Genomic DNA, 14,866 nt, shown 5'->3' on the forward strand with positions numbered 1-14,866 from the left:
CTACTCAGGAGGCTGAGGCAGGAGGATTGCTTGAGCCCAGGAGTTTGAGGTTGCTGTGAGCAATGCTGACGCCATGGCACTCACTCTAGCCTGGGCAACAAAGTGAGACTCTGTCTCAAAAAAAAAAAAAAAAAAAATACACTTACTTTATAATCCAGCAATCGTACTCTTTACTATTTTACCCAAGAGAAAAAGAATATCTCCACTAAAAAGTGTACATGAATGTTCACAACAGCTTTATTTATGACAGCCATAAACTGGAAACCACTCAGATGTTCACCAACCAATGAATGGATAAACAAGTTGTGGTACAATCATACCATAGAAAACTGCTCAGTAATAAAGATTAAATATCTACCGATACATGAAACAACATGATTGTATCTTAAATGCATTATTCTAAGCCAGACACAAAAAGCTATTTACTGAATTTTTTCATTTATATGACATTCCAGAAAAGATAAGACTATAGATACAAAAAAATAGATCAGTGGTTTCCAGAAGCTTAGGGTGAAAGAAGGGGATTAATTTCAAAGGGGCACAAGGGAACCTTTTACAGTGGTGGAATCTTAATTGTGGGAGTGGTTGCACAACTGTATACCTTTGTCAGAACTCATTGCATTTTAAAAGGGTGAATTTTATTGTATGTAGACAACACCTCAACAAACCTGACTTTAAAAAAGAAAGAAAAATACTCTTTCCCTTGGCTTAACTCAAAATCATTAAAGATGTTAATCACTGACTAACATTTAGTAATGGAAGGGACTGGAAGTCTATAAAACTGCTACACTCATGTACTTTATAGACTAGGAGGCAGAAGGGGGAAACATTTGCTATATCTCAATAGTAATTATGGAAATGCAACATCAATGGACATTTCTCAGTTTCATCAAGTTCCCAACTCGGCACCTTTGCACCTGCTACCTGAAATGACTTTTCCCCAGACTTTCATGTGGCTCCCCTCACTTCATTCACATCTGTGCTTGAAGTCACTTCCCTAGAGTCCCTTCCTGAATGACACTACCTAACCCCTTATTTCCTCACTCTCTAGTTCCTTATTCTGCTTTATTTTTCTGCACTGCACTTATCACCTACCACTATGTTGTATATTAATTTGCACATTTCTTTATTGGTTGCCTACCCTTATTAGATTATATTATGCCCATAGGGGAAGGAATCTTTTTCTGTATTGTTCATAGATTGTCACTTTGGCCTAGCACAGTGCTTGTTACATTATAGGTACTCAGCAAATATTTGTTAAGTAATTAAATAAGTAAATGAGTGAATGTAAAACAATTTTATATAGGTAGTTTTCTTTCACCAGATGTGTAAAACTTAAAGAGTTTTGTGAGAGCTATAAGACATTTGGTACTCTTATATTCTATCAGAGGAGTGTAGATTGGTACAATGCTTTCAGAGGTCAGCCAGTATCTATCAAAATTAAAATGTGTATACTTTTTGGATTCAACAAGTCTACTTCTATCCCAGGTCAGGTTGGTTTCCAAAAAACAAATAAATGAATAAAATAAAAAGCCTGTTTGTAAATATGGAATGACATAAATTGGGTTGTCCACCACCCGGAAACTGTCTGTAATTATTATTGTTATTGTTACTACTACTATAGAAAGAGTTTGAAAAGCTTCATTAGAGTAAGCTCCATGATTTAGGGACTGTGTTTTTCTTGTCATTGTAACTCCAGGGCCTGGCCAAGTACCTGACACATAACAAGCCCTCAATAAATGCTGACTTATTGAATGAATGATAACATATTCATAGAGTGAGCCATAGAGTATTATGTGTAATATGCCTTTTAAAAGGTAATTTAATACTGAAGTGTTTAGGAATGAAGTATATTTGACTCTGCAACTTACTCTGAAATACATTTTTTAGAAAAAGATGGATTGATGAATTGGAATTGGCATAGATGGTTGGATAGATGTGCAACGAAGCAAATAGGGCAAAAGGTTAATAGTAGAACCTAAGTGGTGGGTACATGAGTGTTTCAATGTGCAATTCTTTCAACTTTTGTGTATGAATGCAAAAAGGCTGTGTGTGTGTGTGTGTATGTGTATTTAGCATGGAAGAGATCTTCTAGGGTTTCTCAGCATTCCTGGTGGGACAATGGTCTGTCCTTGTGAAGTCGTTAGCATCCCTGACCACTATGCCCTCAAGGGCCAGTAGAGCTCCCTAGTCACTGCGACAACCAAAAATGCCCTCCCACATTTCCAAATGCTTAAGTGCTGCAAACCAAAAACCACCTGAAACTGGTAACATTGATTACTTCTATGTAGTTACATTTGAGGGGTGTGGGGTGAAGGAGGAAAGGAGAAAAAGACAGGTTTACTTGTATTGTACTTTTAATAAAAAAAATCCTCAAACTTTTTTTAAAAAAATTAAATCTGCAGAAAATAATTATCTGGAATAATATACATCGCATTGTTAACAATAGTTACTTCTCAGAATTACAGGAGGGAGGACAGGGCCTTGGAGGAAGGAAGTCTTTAAATTTTTACTCTATAGCCCTTTTATTTCATTTATTTTTATGAACATGAATTGTTTGGGAACAATAAAATTTGAAGGTCATTTCACAAAAGAAAAAAGCAAGGTGAAATATTTACAGAGGAAAAAAAAACAGGAAGAGCTATAGGAGATTTTGTCTTCTTTTACCTCTTCTGTACCAAGAATATAATACTTTCATAATAAAAAAATAAAATGAAACTTTATTTAAAAAACAAAAAGAATATTCAAATTCATATTAATAATTCCTGAAAGCAAATTGCTATTAGTAGTCAGGCTTTTTTGATTCTTAACTATATTTATTAGAAATTATCTTTAGAGTTATCCATTCTGCACAGAAAGTAATTCATTGGTAATTTTCACCAGAAGAAGAATAGTTTGGCTAACAGGTTATGTTCTTACCATGGTCTTGTTCCCATGGTCATTGAAGTCCCAGTGATGCGCTGGCTGGAACTGAGCCATCTCTGGAGGTTATCATTGGGGATACTGCCACTTAGTGGTGAAATGTGTTGACTATTTGTTGTCAAATTCTGTACAAGGGATTTAGGCAAGTTGCAGGCCCACATCTGCCACGAATGGATCATTGATTTATTCATTTGACAAACCTTTGCTGAGCCCCTAACCTGATGGGCACAATGAGGATTTGAAGTATGAAGCACAGATCCCGCCCTGAAAACACTTGTTCAAGAGACAACTACACAGTGCTCGCTTTGGCAGCTCATATACTAAAGTTGGAACAATACAGAGAAGATTAGCATGGCCTCTGAGCAAGGATGGCATGCAAATTCATCAAGCATTCTGTATTTATTAAAAAGAAAACATATTTATAAAAAGAGACAACTACACATATGAGAATTTTAATAAAATCATGATGTTAAGTATCATGAAATTGTGGGATCTCACATTTATAAACTATTTTTCTTTTTATTTGTTTCTTTTTCTTTTCTTTCTTTCCTTCTTTTTCTTTCTTTCTTTCTTTTTTTTTTTTTTTTTTTTTTTTGAGAGACAGGGTCTTGCTATGTTGCTTAGGATGGAGTGTAGTGGCTATTCACAGACATAATCACACTACTTACTGATCAGCACAGGAGTTTTGACCTGTTTCGTTTCTGACTTGGGCTGGTTTGCCCCTCGTTAGGCAACCTGGTGGTCTCCTACTCCCAGGAGGTCACCATATTGTTGCTGAACTTAGTGCAGACACCCGATCGGCACGGAGCACTATAGCCCAGAAGTCCTTGGCTCAAGTGATCCTCCCACCTCAGCCTCCTGACTACCTGGGACTGAGTGGCATATGTCTGGCTTATGATCTTAATAGTTATCTGGTTCAACTCTAGGAGATGGTTAATGCCAAATGAGGGATAGAGAATTTATTAGCAGAAAAGATCAATGAATGGAGTTGGAGTGATTTCTGAGGTTCCAGTCTGGGAGAGTGGGAGAGTAACAGTGCCATTGATGGAGGCATAGAAGTTAAAACAGGGAGATGCTTTAGGTACAAAAGATGATGAAATCTGGTTTAGGCACCAAAGGTGTTGGCTAGTTTGCATTTGCTCCCAGATTCATTCCCATATTTTTTATTGATCCTATGGATGACTTTACCCAACCTCTCCTAGCCTCTGCCTTCAACCAGTAGGAGGTACCAGTCAGAGATAGAAGGGTGGACATAGATAAAGTTTGGGGGTGTTTCTCTCCTGCCTAGCTGCATCCCTTCTCACGGTGGCTTGCAGCCCTCCACTATGGAAGTTCCTCTCAGCCAGTTTCCCTTCCAGGGCTCCAGCTCTCGCCAGGTTCTGGTGTCACTATTTCTTTTGTCAGGTATCTCATTGACGTCTAGAAATTTTCTTAAAGACATTACAATTTGCCATGGAATAAAAAGTAGAAGATCAGAGGGCAGAGGTCTAGTCGTGTGGACTGGACCACCTAGAGAGGGCGGGAGGAGAACTGCAACCCAGAAAAGGGAGTTATTGAAGATTTTCAAGAAGAATCAAGAAAGTATTCTGTCCTGGGCACCAAAGGTAGACAACATTTCAAGAAGGGGTTATTGAAGACATTATTAAATACTATAGAAGGTCACTTGACAAGCCTTCAAAAAATACTACAGAAGGATTAAGGAGAAGATGAACAAAAAAAATTACTGAACTAGTTAGAATTCATTATATATGTGGCATTTCATTATTTCAGACCCCGTTCTACTATAAATAGAAAGAAATTAATTGGCCAACTAATATATATAGAAAAAATTAGCCGGGCATTGTGGCACATGCCTGTAGTCCCAGCTACTTGAGAGGCTGAGGCAGGAGGATTGCTTGAGCCCAGGAGTTTGAGGTTGCTGTGAGCTAGGCTGACGCCATGGCACTCACTCTAGCCTGGGCAACAAAGTGAGGGAAGTTTTAATAGGAGCAGGGGTAGCTACCCGGTTATCAATGGCTAAAGATGGAACTCAATTTAAAAAGTGGGCAAAGGGTTTGAATAGACTTCTCACCAAAGAAGATGTACAAATGGCATATATAAAAATGGCATTCACCTATAATGGGTCAATTTTATTGTGTGTGAATTATGCCCCAACAAAGCTGGTGTTTTTAAAAAAGCTAAATAGAGAAATTTCAAGGAAATTGACAGAAAAAATTAAGGCAGTAAATGGAAATAGAAACAGAAACATTATCCATGATTGCTCAACAAGGCTGGGACCCATGACTTTTTGTTTATATTTTATTTGAGAGAAACTTGTCTTAATATGGAAGCATGTTTCTAGAGAATTCCCAAAATTAATTAGCAGTGAATCTGTACATTGTGAAGTGAAAATAAACCCAAGAAGAATGACCTTACCTATTGGATCTAGAACAACACGAAGTGAGATGTGAAACTGGGAAAATTGGCCCTACCTTATCTCAATTGCAATTTTAGTGTTGCTGCTTTAAATTAAGACTTCAAAGAGTATTTTGGCCCTAGAAAGGAATAGGACAGTCCACATTGGAAGGGAACTTGGAATGTAGCTTTTAGAATCTATTTGTTTCCCCTGAACCTCAGAGCAGAGCAACTGAGATAAACCCACAGCTTGTTTGTACATGATAGAAGAACAGACAACAGAAAATCCTTGTTTTCTTTTTCATGAGCTTCTTTCTAGTTACACTAATCCTAGTAACTATTAACCCTTTCCTTTGGTACCCTCTAAAGGTTTTTGCCATGTACTCTTTTAGCCTGAGATGCCGGGAGAATCAGTTATTAGTCTTTCACTGTGACGTTTACACTTTCTATAAAGTAACTCTGGAATTTGGTGCTCTATTAGTTGCCATCACTTGTATTTATGCTGTTTCCTTGGGATTGGTTACAGTGACTATAATAAATTAAGAGCAACTGCCAAAGCATTGTAGCAAAATATCACAGTGCCTTTGAGAGTATTCCAGAAGGCATACTGCACAACATACAATATTCCTCCTATTTAATTATATGCCTAACATTGCAATGAGTTAGAGAATCAGTGTTTTTTAATGATCGAATATTTATATGTTGAGTGCTTACTGCTTTGGTTCTAAGGAGCAGAAAACTAAAGAAAGTTCCAAAGGTTTAAAAATCAGACAATTGATTCAATTTTCAAATGTAAGGATGGGAGTCAGCTTTTGGAAGTAGATTCTGCAAAGCATATCATGGTGGACTTGATATTGATCCTAAAGCTTGTGATCACTTAGAGAAGAAATTAGGAATCAAGAGAGAGGCAGAGAGACAGAGACACACACAGAGTATATATTCTTTTTGAGCAAACCTGAAACTTTATAAAAATGGACCATGTACTAAGCAACGAAGGAAGCCTCAGTGAATTCCAAGAGTTCATATTATACATACTACATTCTCTTACCATGTTTTGATCAGGTTAATTATTTGTAGATTTAAAAATCCATTCACTGATTTCAGCAAAAAGGGGTGAAGTTGGTTCACCCACGAGCCATCAGGAAGGCTGAACGAAGAGACCTTAGGTTGAATTTGTAGGATCAGCTCCTAAAACCCCAGCTGCACTGGGCTGCCACAGGAGCTTCTTTCTGACTGCCAGGATCAGAAAGAGCAGGACCAGGACGCCTTCTACACAGCAGGAAGCTGCTTCCAGCAGTGCTGGCTTCAGAACCCCACCATGTCTGCCTTGACTCACACGAGCCAAAATAGATGCCCTTTGCTCTCTCTCTCTCTCTCCATATAACTCACTTCCAGATTAAAATCTTCCGCGAATTCACCCTGATTAGGGGAATCTAAATCGCACGTGGTGCTCCAGCTTCAGGGATGCGCCAGTAACCAATTGTTGCCTCGCAGTCCCAAATTCACCGGCTCAGAACCTGCTCTGTGATAACGGGCTGAACTCTTTAAAGCATTTCTCCTTTGCAGGGAGTGTGATGTTGAGCTTTGCCAGTAGAGGGAGATGGAGGGATTTTTGCAGGGGGGAGGGGGTTTCTCTTTCTGATTTCAGTGCATGGTTTTTGCTTTCTTTTTTTTTTTTTTGTCCTCCTGCTGCATGGGGTGGGTTAGTGTGCCAGTATGTGAGGACGGCTGTGGTCCTCTGCCCCAGCCATGCACACCCAGAGAGCACAGTCTCTCAGTGACCTTGCCACCCTGGCCTACATGTCGTGAGTACGATCCCCCATATTAAAATGATCCAGGACCTGAAAATTTTCCAACTGTGTTCTACTTCAAAATTTAGGTTTATTCTCTGTAATATTCTAGTTTCCTTTAATAACACATTGCAGTTCATAAAAACTTTAATATATGCCAACTCTATGGTTGGTACTTTTATCAGTGCAAAATATATCAATTCACATAAATTTTTATCAGTTGGTTACTATTAGCAAGGCACAGTGCTAAGGGTGAGGATACGCCTGTAAATAAGATGGGCAAATCTCTTGCCTTTATGGTGCCTATATTCCAGTGGATGAAACAAACCAAAAACACCCAACAGTCATATCAAATAAATAAAAGAATGGTCACACTTATATGAAAATTATGTATGTTCGTTTATATATCACTGATGTATTTGAGCTCAAATAAAAATTAACAGAGCCGATTTGGGTTCTTGAAATTCTATTAGAAGCAGTTAAATTACTTAATAATTTTGTTTTATTCACTATTTTGCAAAAATTACAAGCTGTCCTGGCTTTCTTTTTTAGAATAAAGAAAGAAAGGGGTGGGGTCACTTACAACTTACCTGTCTTATGAACACACACTATATCCTGAAAGGAGAGAAGGGACAAAAGCCAAACCTGTTTCCTGGGAACAAGCAAGTTTTTTCAAGCATAGAGCTAAAAGTGAAAGCATTCTGCAACACGAACATTTTATCTTCTTACCTTGAATAAAGCAAGGACTCAGTTAAATATAGATTTGTCAGGAGTTATTTTAACTTAAATTAATCAGCTAGTTAGAGCTCTTTGTTTAGGTTCAATTTTCTTATCAGCTCAAAGTAAGGCCTTTGAAGCACACTATCTCTACATACAAAATATATGTAGGCCCAGGCCAAGAGGTTTCTGTTTGTGCAGGATTGTTTACCTGGGTTATTCATTTTTCATTGCGGCTGAGCAAAGGGAGACTCAGATGGTTGATGTTATAGGGTCCAATACAAAAAAACATTCTCATTGTATGCTTAGTTTTGAACTAACTATTTGTGAAGGCTGTGCAAGATACAGATGGGGGAGATCAGTTTTAGTATTGATGAGATTAATTGGAGAATACTGTTTTATATCTGCAGACAAATGGACAGCCAATACTTCATCCCTGACTCAGACAGACTTTCTGGACACTGGCCCAGGACCAAGGGCAAGGACTCCCATGCCTGGCCAAAAGTGGCCCAGAACATCTGTAGCAAATAAAAATATAAGATGCCCAGTTAAATGTGCATTTCAGATAAATAACAAATAATTTTGAGTATAAGTGTGACCCAAATATTGAATGAGATGTACTTATGCTAAAAATACATGTTGTGTATCTGAAATTAAAATTTAACTGGGTGTTCTGTATTTTATCAGGCAACTCAACTGCTACTGGTCTCACTTCAACTCCTCAGGCTCCCTCCAACACATTTCCCATGCTACATTTATGATGATTTTTAAAATTCATACCTGATCATGTCATTTCTTGGATTTTATTAAAATTTGTTATTGTCTTTAGGATAAAGTCCTTTTTTCTTTTTGTTATTTATTTATTTATTTTTGAGACAGAGTCTCATTTTGTTGCCCAGGCTAGGTTGAGTGCCGTGGCGTCAGCCTAGCTCACAGCAACCTCAATCTCCTAGGCTCAAGCGATCCTCCTGCCTCAGCCTCCCAAGTAGCTTGGACTACAGGCATGTGCCACCATGCCCGGCTAATTTTTTGTATATATATTTTTAGTCAGTCAATTAGTTTCATTCGATTTTTTTTAGTAGAGATGGGGTCTCACTCAGGTTGGTTTCGAACTCCTGACCTCAAGCAATCCACCCGCCTCGGCCTCCCAGAGTGCTAGGATTACAAGTGTGAGCCACCATGCCCAGCCCTCTGCCCTCTCTTGCCTTAAATTATAGCCTTTAACATAACCAGCCCTGCCTGGAACATACTTTCCTTCCTGCCTACCCCGACCCACTATCTTGCGTCTTCAACTCAGTCTTTAGCATCACCTCCTCCAGAAAGCCATCCCTGACCTTCCAGGCTAGGTTAGTTCCCCTAAAAATACTAAATCAATATGTATTTGTCCCTCTAGAGTATAAATTCCATGAAAGCAGGGACTAGGTCTTCTTCAATACCCAGGTATCTAAGTACCTAGGCCACTCAATGTATAGTAAAATGCCCAGCACCAAGTGTTCATTCACAAATGCTGACTAAACACAAAACATTACTTAAACTCTTCTCACCACCACTCTGACATATTATCTTATTGTACTTGGATACTGGATTGTTTCTCTGCTCTTGCCTAAATTTATTGACCTGAAGAAAATGCTTATACTTTTTGAACTAGTTTGACTTTTTTTTTTTAAGAGACAGGGTCTCACTCTGTTGCTCATGCAGGAGTGCAATGGCCCAATCATAGCTCATAGCAGCTTTGAACTCCTGGGCTCAAGCAATCCTCCTGCTTCAGCCTTCCAAGTAGCTGGGACTATAGCTGCGCACCACCATGCCTGGCTGACTTGTTTTTTTTAAAAATATTTTTTTCCTCTCATTTTTCATTCTCAAGACCAAACCAACAGTCACTTCTTGCTTGGGGGAAAGGCAGAAAAGGGAGCTCCCAATTTAGTTTTTTTTCCTGATCTGCTATGGACTGAAAACCCAGATAACAAAGTTTCTCAGAAATATATTTATCAAATTTTGAGAGAAAGAGGCCAAGGGGTTCTTCTAAAAGCAAAACTCATGGTTTCATTTGGTCTTTGATAGTCTTTTTGCTTGTTTTGGCTTTTCTGGCTCACTTAGGTTGCCAGATAACAGATCTCCAGATAAATGAGATGTTCCTCTGTGTATTTCTTCCACTGTTCAGATACTGATAATTGAAAATCATTTCCAGAAATGATACATTTACTTATTAGTAGATTCATGTTTTTGAAGTACATATTTAATCAGATCATTCTCTTACTGAAAAGCCTCATTGCTTATAAAACAAAGTTAAATATTCTTTTCTTAAATTTTCCCCAACACTTAAAATGTCCCAGGCACTTAAGCATTTTCATGCATTACCTTCTTAACTCTCCTGATAACTCTATAAGATAGCTACAACAGGTGTATCATATTACACTCACACTTCTTTTGCTCAAGTTTAACCATACTGACTTAGAAAGGGAAGAGAGAGAGAGAGTGGATGAGAGCAAATTCTCTGGAAGAAAGGATCTAGAAAATGTTCCTAATTCCCTTAAGGCTGTGTGGCTGGAGCATAAAGAGATAGAAATATATTTAAGGGTGACTTGCACTACAACAAATCACATTTTTTTTTTTTTTTTTTGAGACAGGGTCTCACTCTGTTAGTCAGGCTAGAGTGCGGTGGCATCATCATAGATCACTGCAACCTCAAACTCCTGGCCTCAAGTGATCCTCCCATCTCGGCCTCCCAAAGTGTTAGGATTACAGGCATAAGCCACTGTACTTAGTCAAAGCATACTGTTTTCACAGCACAGGTTCTGGGGAGAGCCAGGTCTAGTGTGAGAAGAGCGAGGCACTTGCCTTGGGTACAAAATTTAAGGGAAATCCAAAAAAAAAAAAAAAAAACCCTCACTAATCAAGATGAGTACTATTTTAATGCAATATTTTAAAAGATCAAAATTAATGCAAAATACCCATGAAGAACAAAATACCAAAATTTTAAAAAAAGACAGAATCTGTCCCTGTACTTGCATGACTCACTTCACTATACTTCCCCTTAATCTTGGCCTTGTTGTAGAGTCCACCACTTGGCTCGAATCTCAATTCTGTCATTTACTAGTTGTGTGATGTTGGCTGTTTAACTTCTTTGTACCTTATTTTCTTGATCTATAGAATGGGGTAATAATAGTATCTACATCATAAGGCTGATGTGAGGATTAGATGAGCAGCACATGTAGTAGATGCTAAGTAAATGTTGGCCAGCATCTGGACAGTCCTGTTGAGTGGTAGTTGGTTTCATAACTGTCACCATGCTTGAAAAGACCTCAGAACTGTATGTGTCTTACACAACTGCTATCATCTTTGTCATGTGCGTACAGCATGTATCAGTTTTTCCTAAAGAAGGATGAAAAGAATTGACTGAAAAGTGCAAAAACCTTGCCTTGGATTGAAGTAAAGCGAACCCCTTTTGCAAGTCTGTTAATTCCATCTGACCATCAAGTTGAGAGTGCACATTTTGAGTATTTCCTGAAGCTGGTTCTGAAGATAATTCTAAAAATGCTTTGAATGATGGCAACATTAGAAAAGTGTATCATTTCCCAGGGTGACTAGGAAAAAAATCATACTCACCGGGGGGTGTTGGGAATAAAAAAAGATTTCTCCTAAATCAGAGGCACCAAGGTTAGGACTTGCTGGAAATAACCCAGTGCCAGAGTAGGATTAACTAGCCACGCCTGTGTTTGTTCCCCTTCAGTACATCTCATGACTTCTTTCACAACAGTTTTTTTGTTTGATGGTTTACATGTTTATCACCCTACTAGACTCTGTGGGAACAGTGGCCAGGTCCGGTTCATTTTCGAATACCTGACATTAAGCACTATGCCAGGCACTATAGACATATTTAATGAATGAATGAATGAAATTTGATTTTGGCAGTTTTAGCCCTAAAGTCTCCTCTCTAAAACAATGTTTTTGGGGGGTGGGGAAAGAGCCTCATACAGCATCTCCTCTTAGCGCTGTGAAAAACCATGATTTTCCAATTACAGTAAATGCAGACAGGTTTTACGCCTACGCACAAAAAATATTCACAGCCTCATATCACGGTCAGTGGCACCGTCTAGAGCCCTAGACTAAGGGCCGGGCGCTCCCTCGCTTGCCTGCCCAACCCGGTGCGAGGCTCTCAGCCCCGCCCAGCCCCACCCGGCCCCGCCCACGGGGCCCGCCGCGCACGCGCGGATGTGGCGGGCGCGCGCCTGCCCTCCGCCCCTCCGCCCTCAAGGTGGCGCTGGCGACCCTGCCATCGCCGCTGCTGCCGCCGCCGCCGCCGCCGCCGCTTCTCGCCGGGTCAGACCCTGGCGGCGCCGGCCGCCTCGCGGGCCGCGGGTCCGCCTCCACCGCGCCGAGGGCGTGGGCTCCCGGCTCCCGGAAGCGGCGGCCGCGGCGCGGAGCCGAGCGGGCGTCCGTCCCCGGAGCGGCAATGCGCGGCGCCCGGAGGCTGTGACCTGAGCGCGGCGGTCCGGCCGGGGCCCCTGCATGGCGGCTCGTTGAGGCGGCGGTGGCGGCTCTGGCTCCTCGGGGCGTGGCGTGGCGTGGCGGCGGCCGGGGGGATGCTGCTCAAGCTCTTACAGAGACAGACCTATACCTGCCTGTCCCACAGGTATGGGCTCTACGTCTGTTTCGTGGGCGTCGTTGTCACCATCGTCTCAGCCTTCCAGTTCGGAGAGGTGAGTGAGCGGCACCGCAGCACGGGCCGGGCGCCTGGAACCCGCGCGACCCGCTCGGCGCCCCGAGCCCCTGTCCGCGCCGTGCCCGAGCCCCGAGCCCCGGCGCGCGCACTCTCGCCGCCCCATGCGCCCTGCATCCCCGGAGCCGGTCGGTCCCACAGCGGCCTTTCCCCGGCGCCGGGAACTGGGATTTGCCTCCCGCTCCGGTTTCAGCATCTGGAGCCGAGATGGGGTCTTCCTGACGGTTTGGGGGGGTAGACTCGCATTCTGCCCACTCCCCTTCTGGGCGCCGTCTTCAGGGTCCCCACGTCATTGACTTTCTCCCTCAGGCCTTGCCTTCCCTAATGAACCTGCTTTCAGCGACCTAGAATTTCTTTTCCCATTTTTCCATAGCACACCTAAATCCCCTTTCCCTGCCCCTCTCACAGTTTCTCTCTGGTGTCACCTTTCTAATCTTTTTTGACAAAGGCACCTTATCTTCTTAATCCCCTTTTTTACTCCCCGGATCTCAAAACTTTTGTGCAAGAGTAGTATGGTGTTTTCTTTTTGTTGTTGGTTGGTTGTTTAAAAATTTTTTTTGCGTGCGAATTTTCCCTGGGGAGAGCGTACTGACCCACATTTCAAGGGAATTAAGTGTGAAAGGGAATTTTCTTTTGCATTTTTACTCTGTTATTATGGACAGTTGTACATCAGTTAACCTGTGGAGGCTCTGCTAGTAGTTGTGCATTCACCGATGTAAAAGATCTGTTGGCAGCTTCAAACTCTTCTCCCTGTCCCGAGATCAGCTGGGACCGGGACCCCTGTCATGTGACTGAGTAACTGTCTTGGACTCCAGCACCAGACCGCTTGGGAACCAGCAGCAGCCTTTGGGGCTTGGGATTGCTAATACTTTAGACTTGATCACACAAGCCAGGCCTTTCTTGATCTGCTCTTAGTTAATGTGCAATGAAGTAGTTGGTTAGGCTAAACTCTTGAGAGGGTCGGGCAACAGATTTGGGAGGTGGAAACACCCAGGTTCTATGGATTTTTGTGCCCCTCTGGTTATATACTTTAAACATTTTCTGGAATTAAATAACCCTTTGGTTTAGTTTGATAGTTATTTCATTATTGATAGTCTAATACAGTATTCTTTATCACAAACAAGTGTACAGAGACCATCAGCAAACTATGAGCAGGTCAGAACTGGAAGAGTACATGTATGTGATTTTTGAGAACACTACTTTTAGCAACTGGGAGAAAAGCTGTAGTTTCAAATGGTTTGAAATCTACCTACTTGTTTTTTCTTTCTTTTTTTTCAAGGGGTGTGCAAAAGATTTTAAAATTAACAGAATGGTTTTTAGAAATGCTACAATATACATTTGCTTTAAGTCTATACCATGTTGGATTGTAGGCTGCATAAGAGAATGAGCTGCCTGTTTCAATGTTATAATCCTGGCCTGAGCACAATGCCAGGTACTGCCAGAGTGTACAGTCCAAGTGTTTGTTTAATGAGTGACTGAATTATATGGCATGATTTCCAAGTGTATACTTTCAGTAGTTCTTGATTCTAGAGGCTAGAAAAAAATGTCTCACAGGTAAGAGTGAGAAAGCTCTAGACTTGGAAATGTGGAGTGCGTATTTCTATCATTCCTGGATCTCAAAACTATCTGCTGTTCATCTTTGTTTCATGTGTTGCAACTTAATGTATCTGTGCATAGTTAAGCCTTATTGTTTTTGTGCGATTTTTTTTGATCCTGATTAACTTGAAGTTAGCTGTTTATTAAATCTGATGCATTGTGAAGGTGACTTAAAGGCATCAGTTGCTAAGAATTTTTCATTTTGTAACAGAGAGAGTGGCCTGAAAACCTGGAAAAAATATTTTCAGTCTCTTTAAAACATCCTTTTTGAGAACTAAAGCCTGCATTCCTGCCTCAGGCCAGTGGTTGGGAGGAGCAGGGTAAGTCTTTGTTTTTTGTGCCAGAGGAGCTGGCCTGGCCCTGGTAAAGGTAAAGGGAGGTCCTGGGCTGAGGTCATGAGATTGTCTTCAGCTGAGATGGGATGGTCAGAATCATTGACTGTAGTTGAACAGTAATTGCCTGAAGCTGAAAGCCCATCCTTTAAAAGCTCTGTATTTATGTTTATTGTAAGGAGGATGACATTTCAGACAGGAGTCTCCATCTTCCTCCTTTGCCAACAACAAGTAATAAAACTTCGCTTTCCTTCCTCTCAAACCGCTTGTTCTCATTCTTCTAATGCGACCTCCAGGACAAGTGGCCGAGCTTTCATAACAATTTTATATACTTTTTCCCTTCATTCCATGCTGGCTGTTTACCAAAAGGAAGATGTTTTGTCACAGACTTGAAA

General features: G+C 41.0%; 1 protein-coding gene and 1 non-coding gene across 2 annotated transcripts in view; both read left to right on the forward strand.

The window, feature by feature from the left end:
* The first annotated feature begins 3,218 nt into the window (after window positions 1-3,218).
* LOC142873532 (U6 spliceosomal RNA) lies at window positions 3,219-3,325 on the forward strand. The gene has a single exon (XR_012921550.1). It is a non-coding gene; the product is annotated as a U6 spliceosomal RNA (small nuclear RNA).
* Window positions 3,326-12,396: 9,071 nt separating this feature from the next.
* Window positions 12,397-14,866, forward strand: part of GNPTAB (N-acetylglucosamine-1-phosphate transferase subunits alpha and beta) — a 71,379-nt gene continuing 68,909 nt past the window's right edge. Inside the window, exon 1 of the mRNA XM_012772656.3 lies at window positions 12,397-12,523. Coding sequence (XP_012628110.1) covers window positions 12,407-12,523 — 117 coding nt within the window. The 5' untranslated portion in view covers window positions 12,397-12,406. The remainder of the gene's footprint in view (window positions 12,524-14,866) is intronic.

Source organism: Microcebus murinus, chromosome 10 (genome assembly GCF_040939455.1).
Source record: "Microcebus murinus isolate Inina chromosome 10, M.murinus_Inina_mat1.0, whole genome shotgun sequence".
In the NCBI taxonomy this organism is placed as follows: domain Eukaryota; kingdom Metazoa; phylum Chordata; class Mammalia; order Primates; family Cheirogaleidae; genus Microcebus; species Microcebus murinus.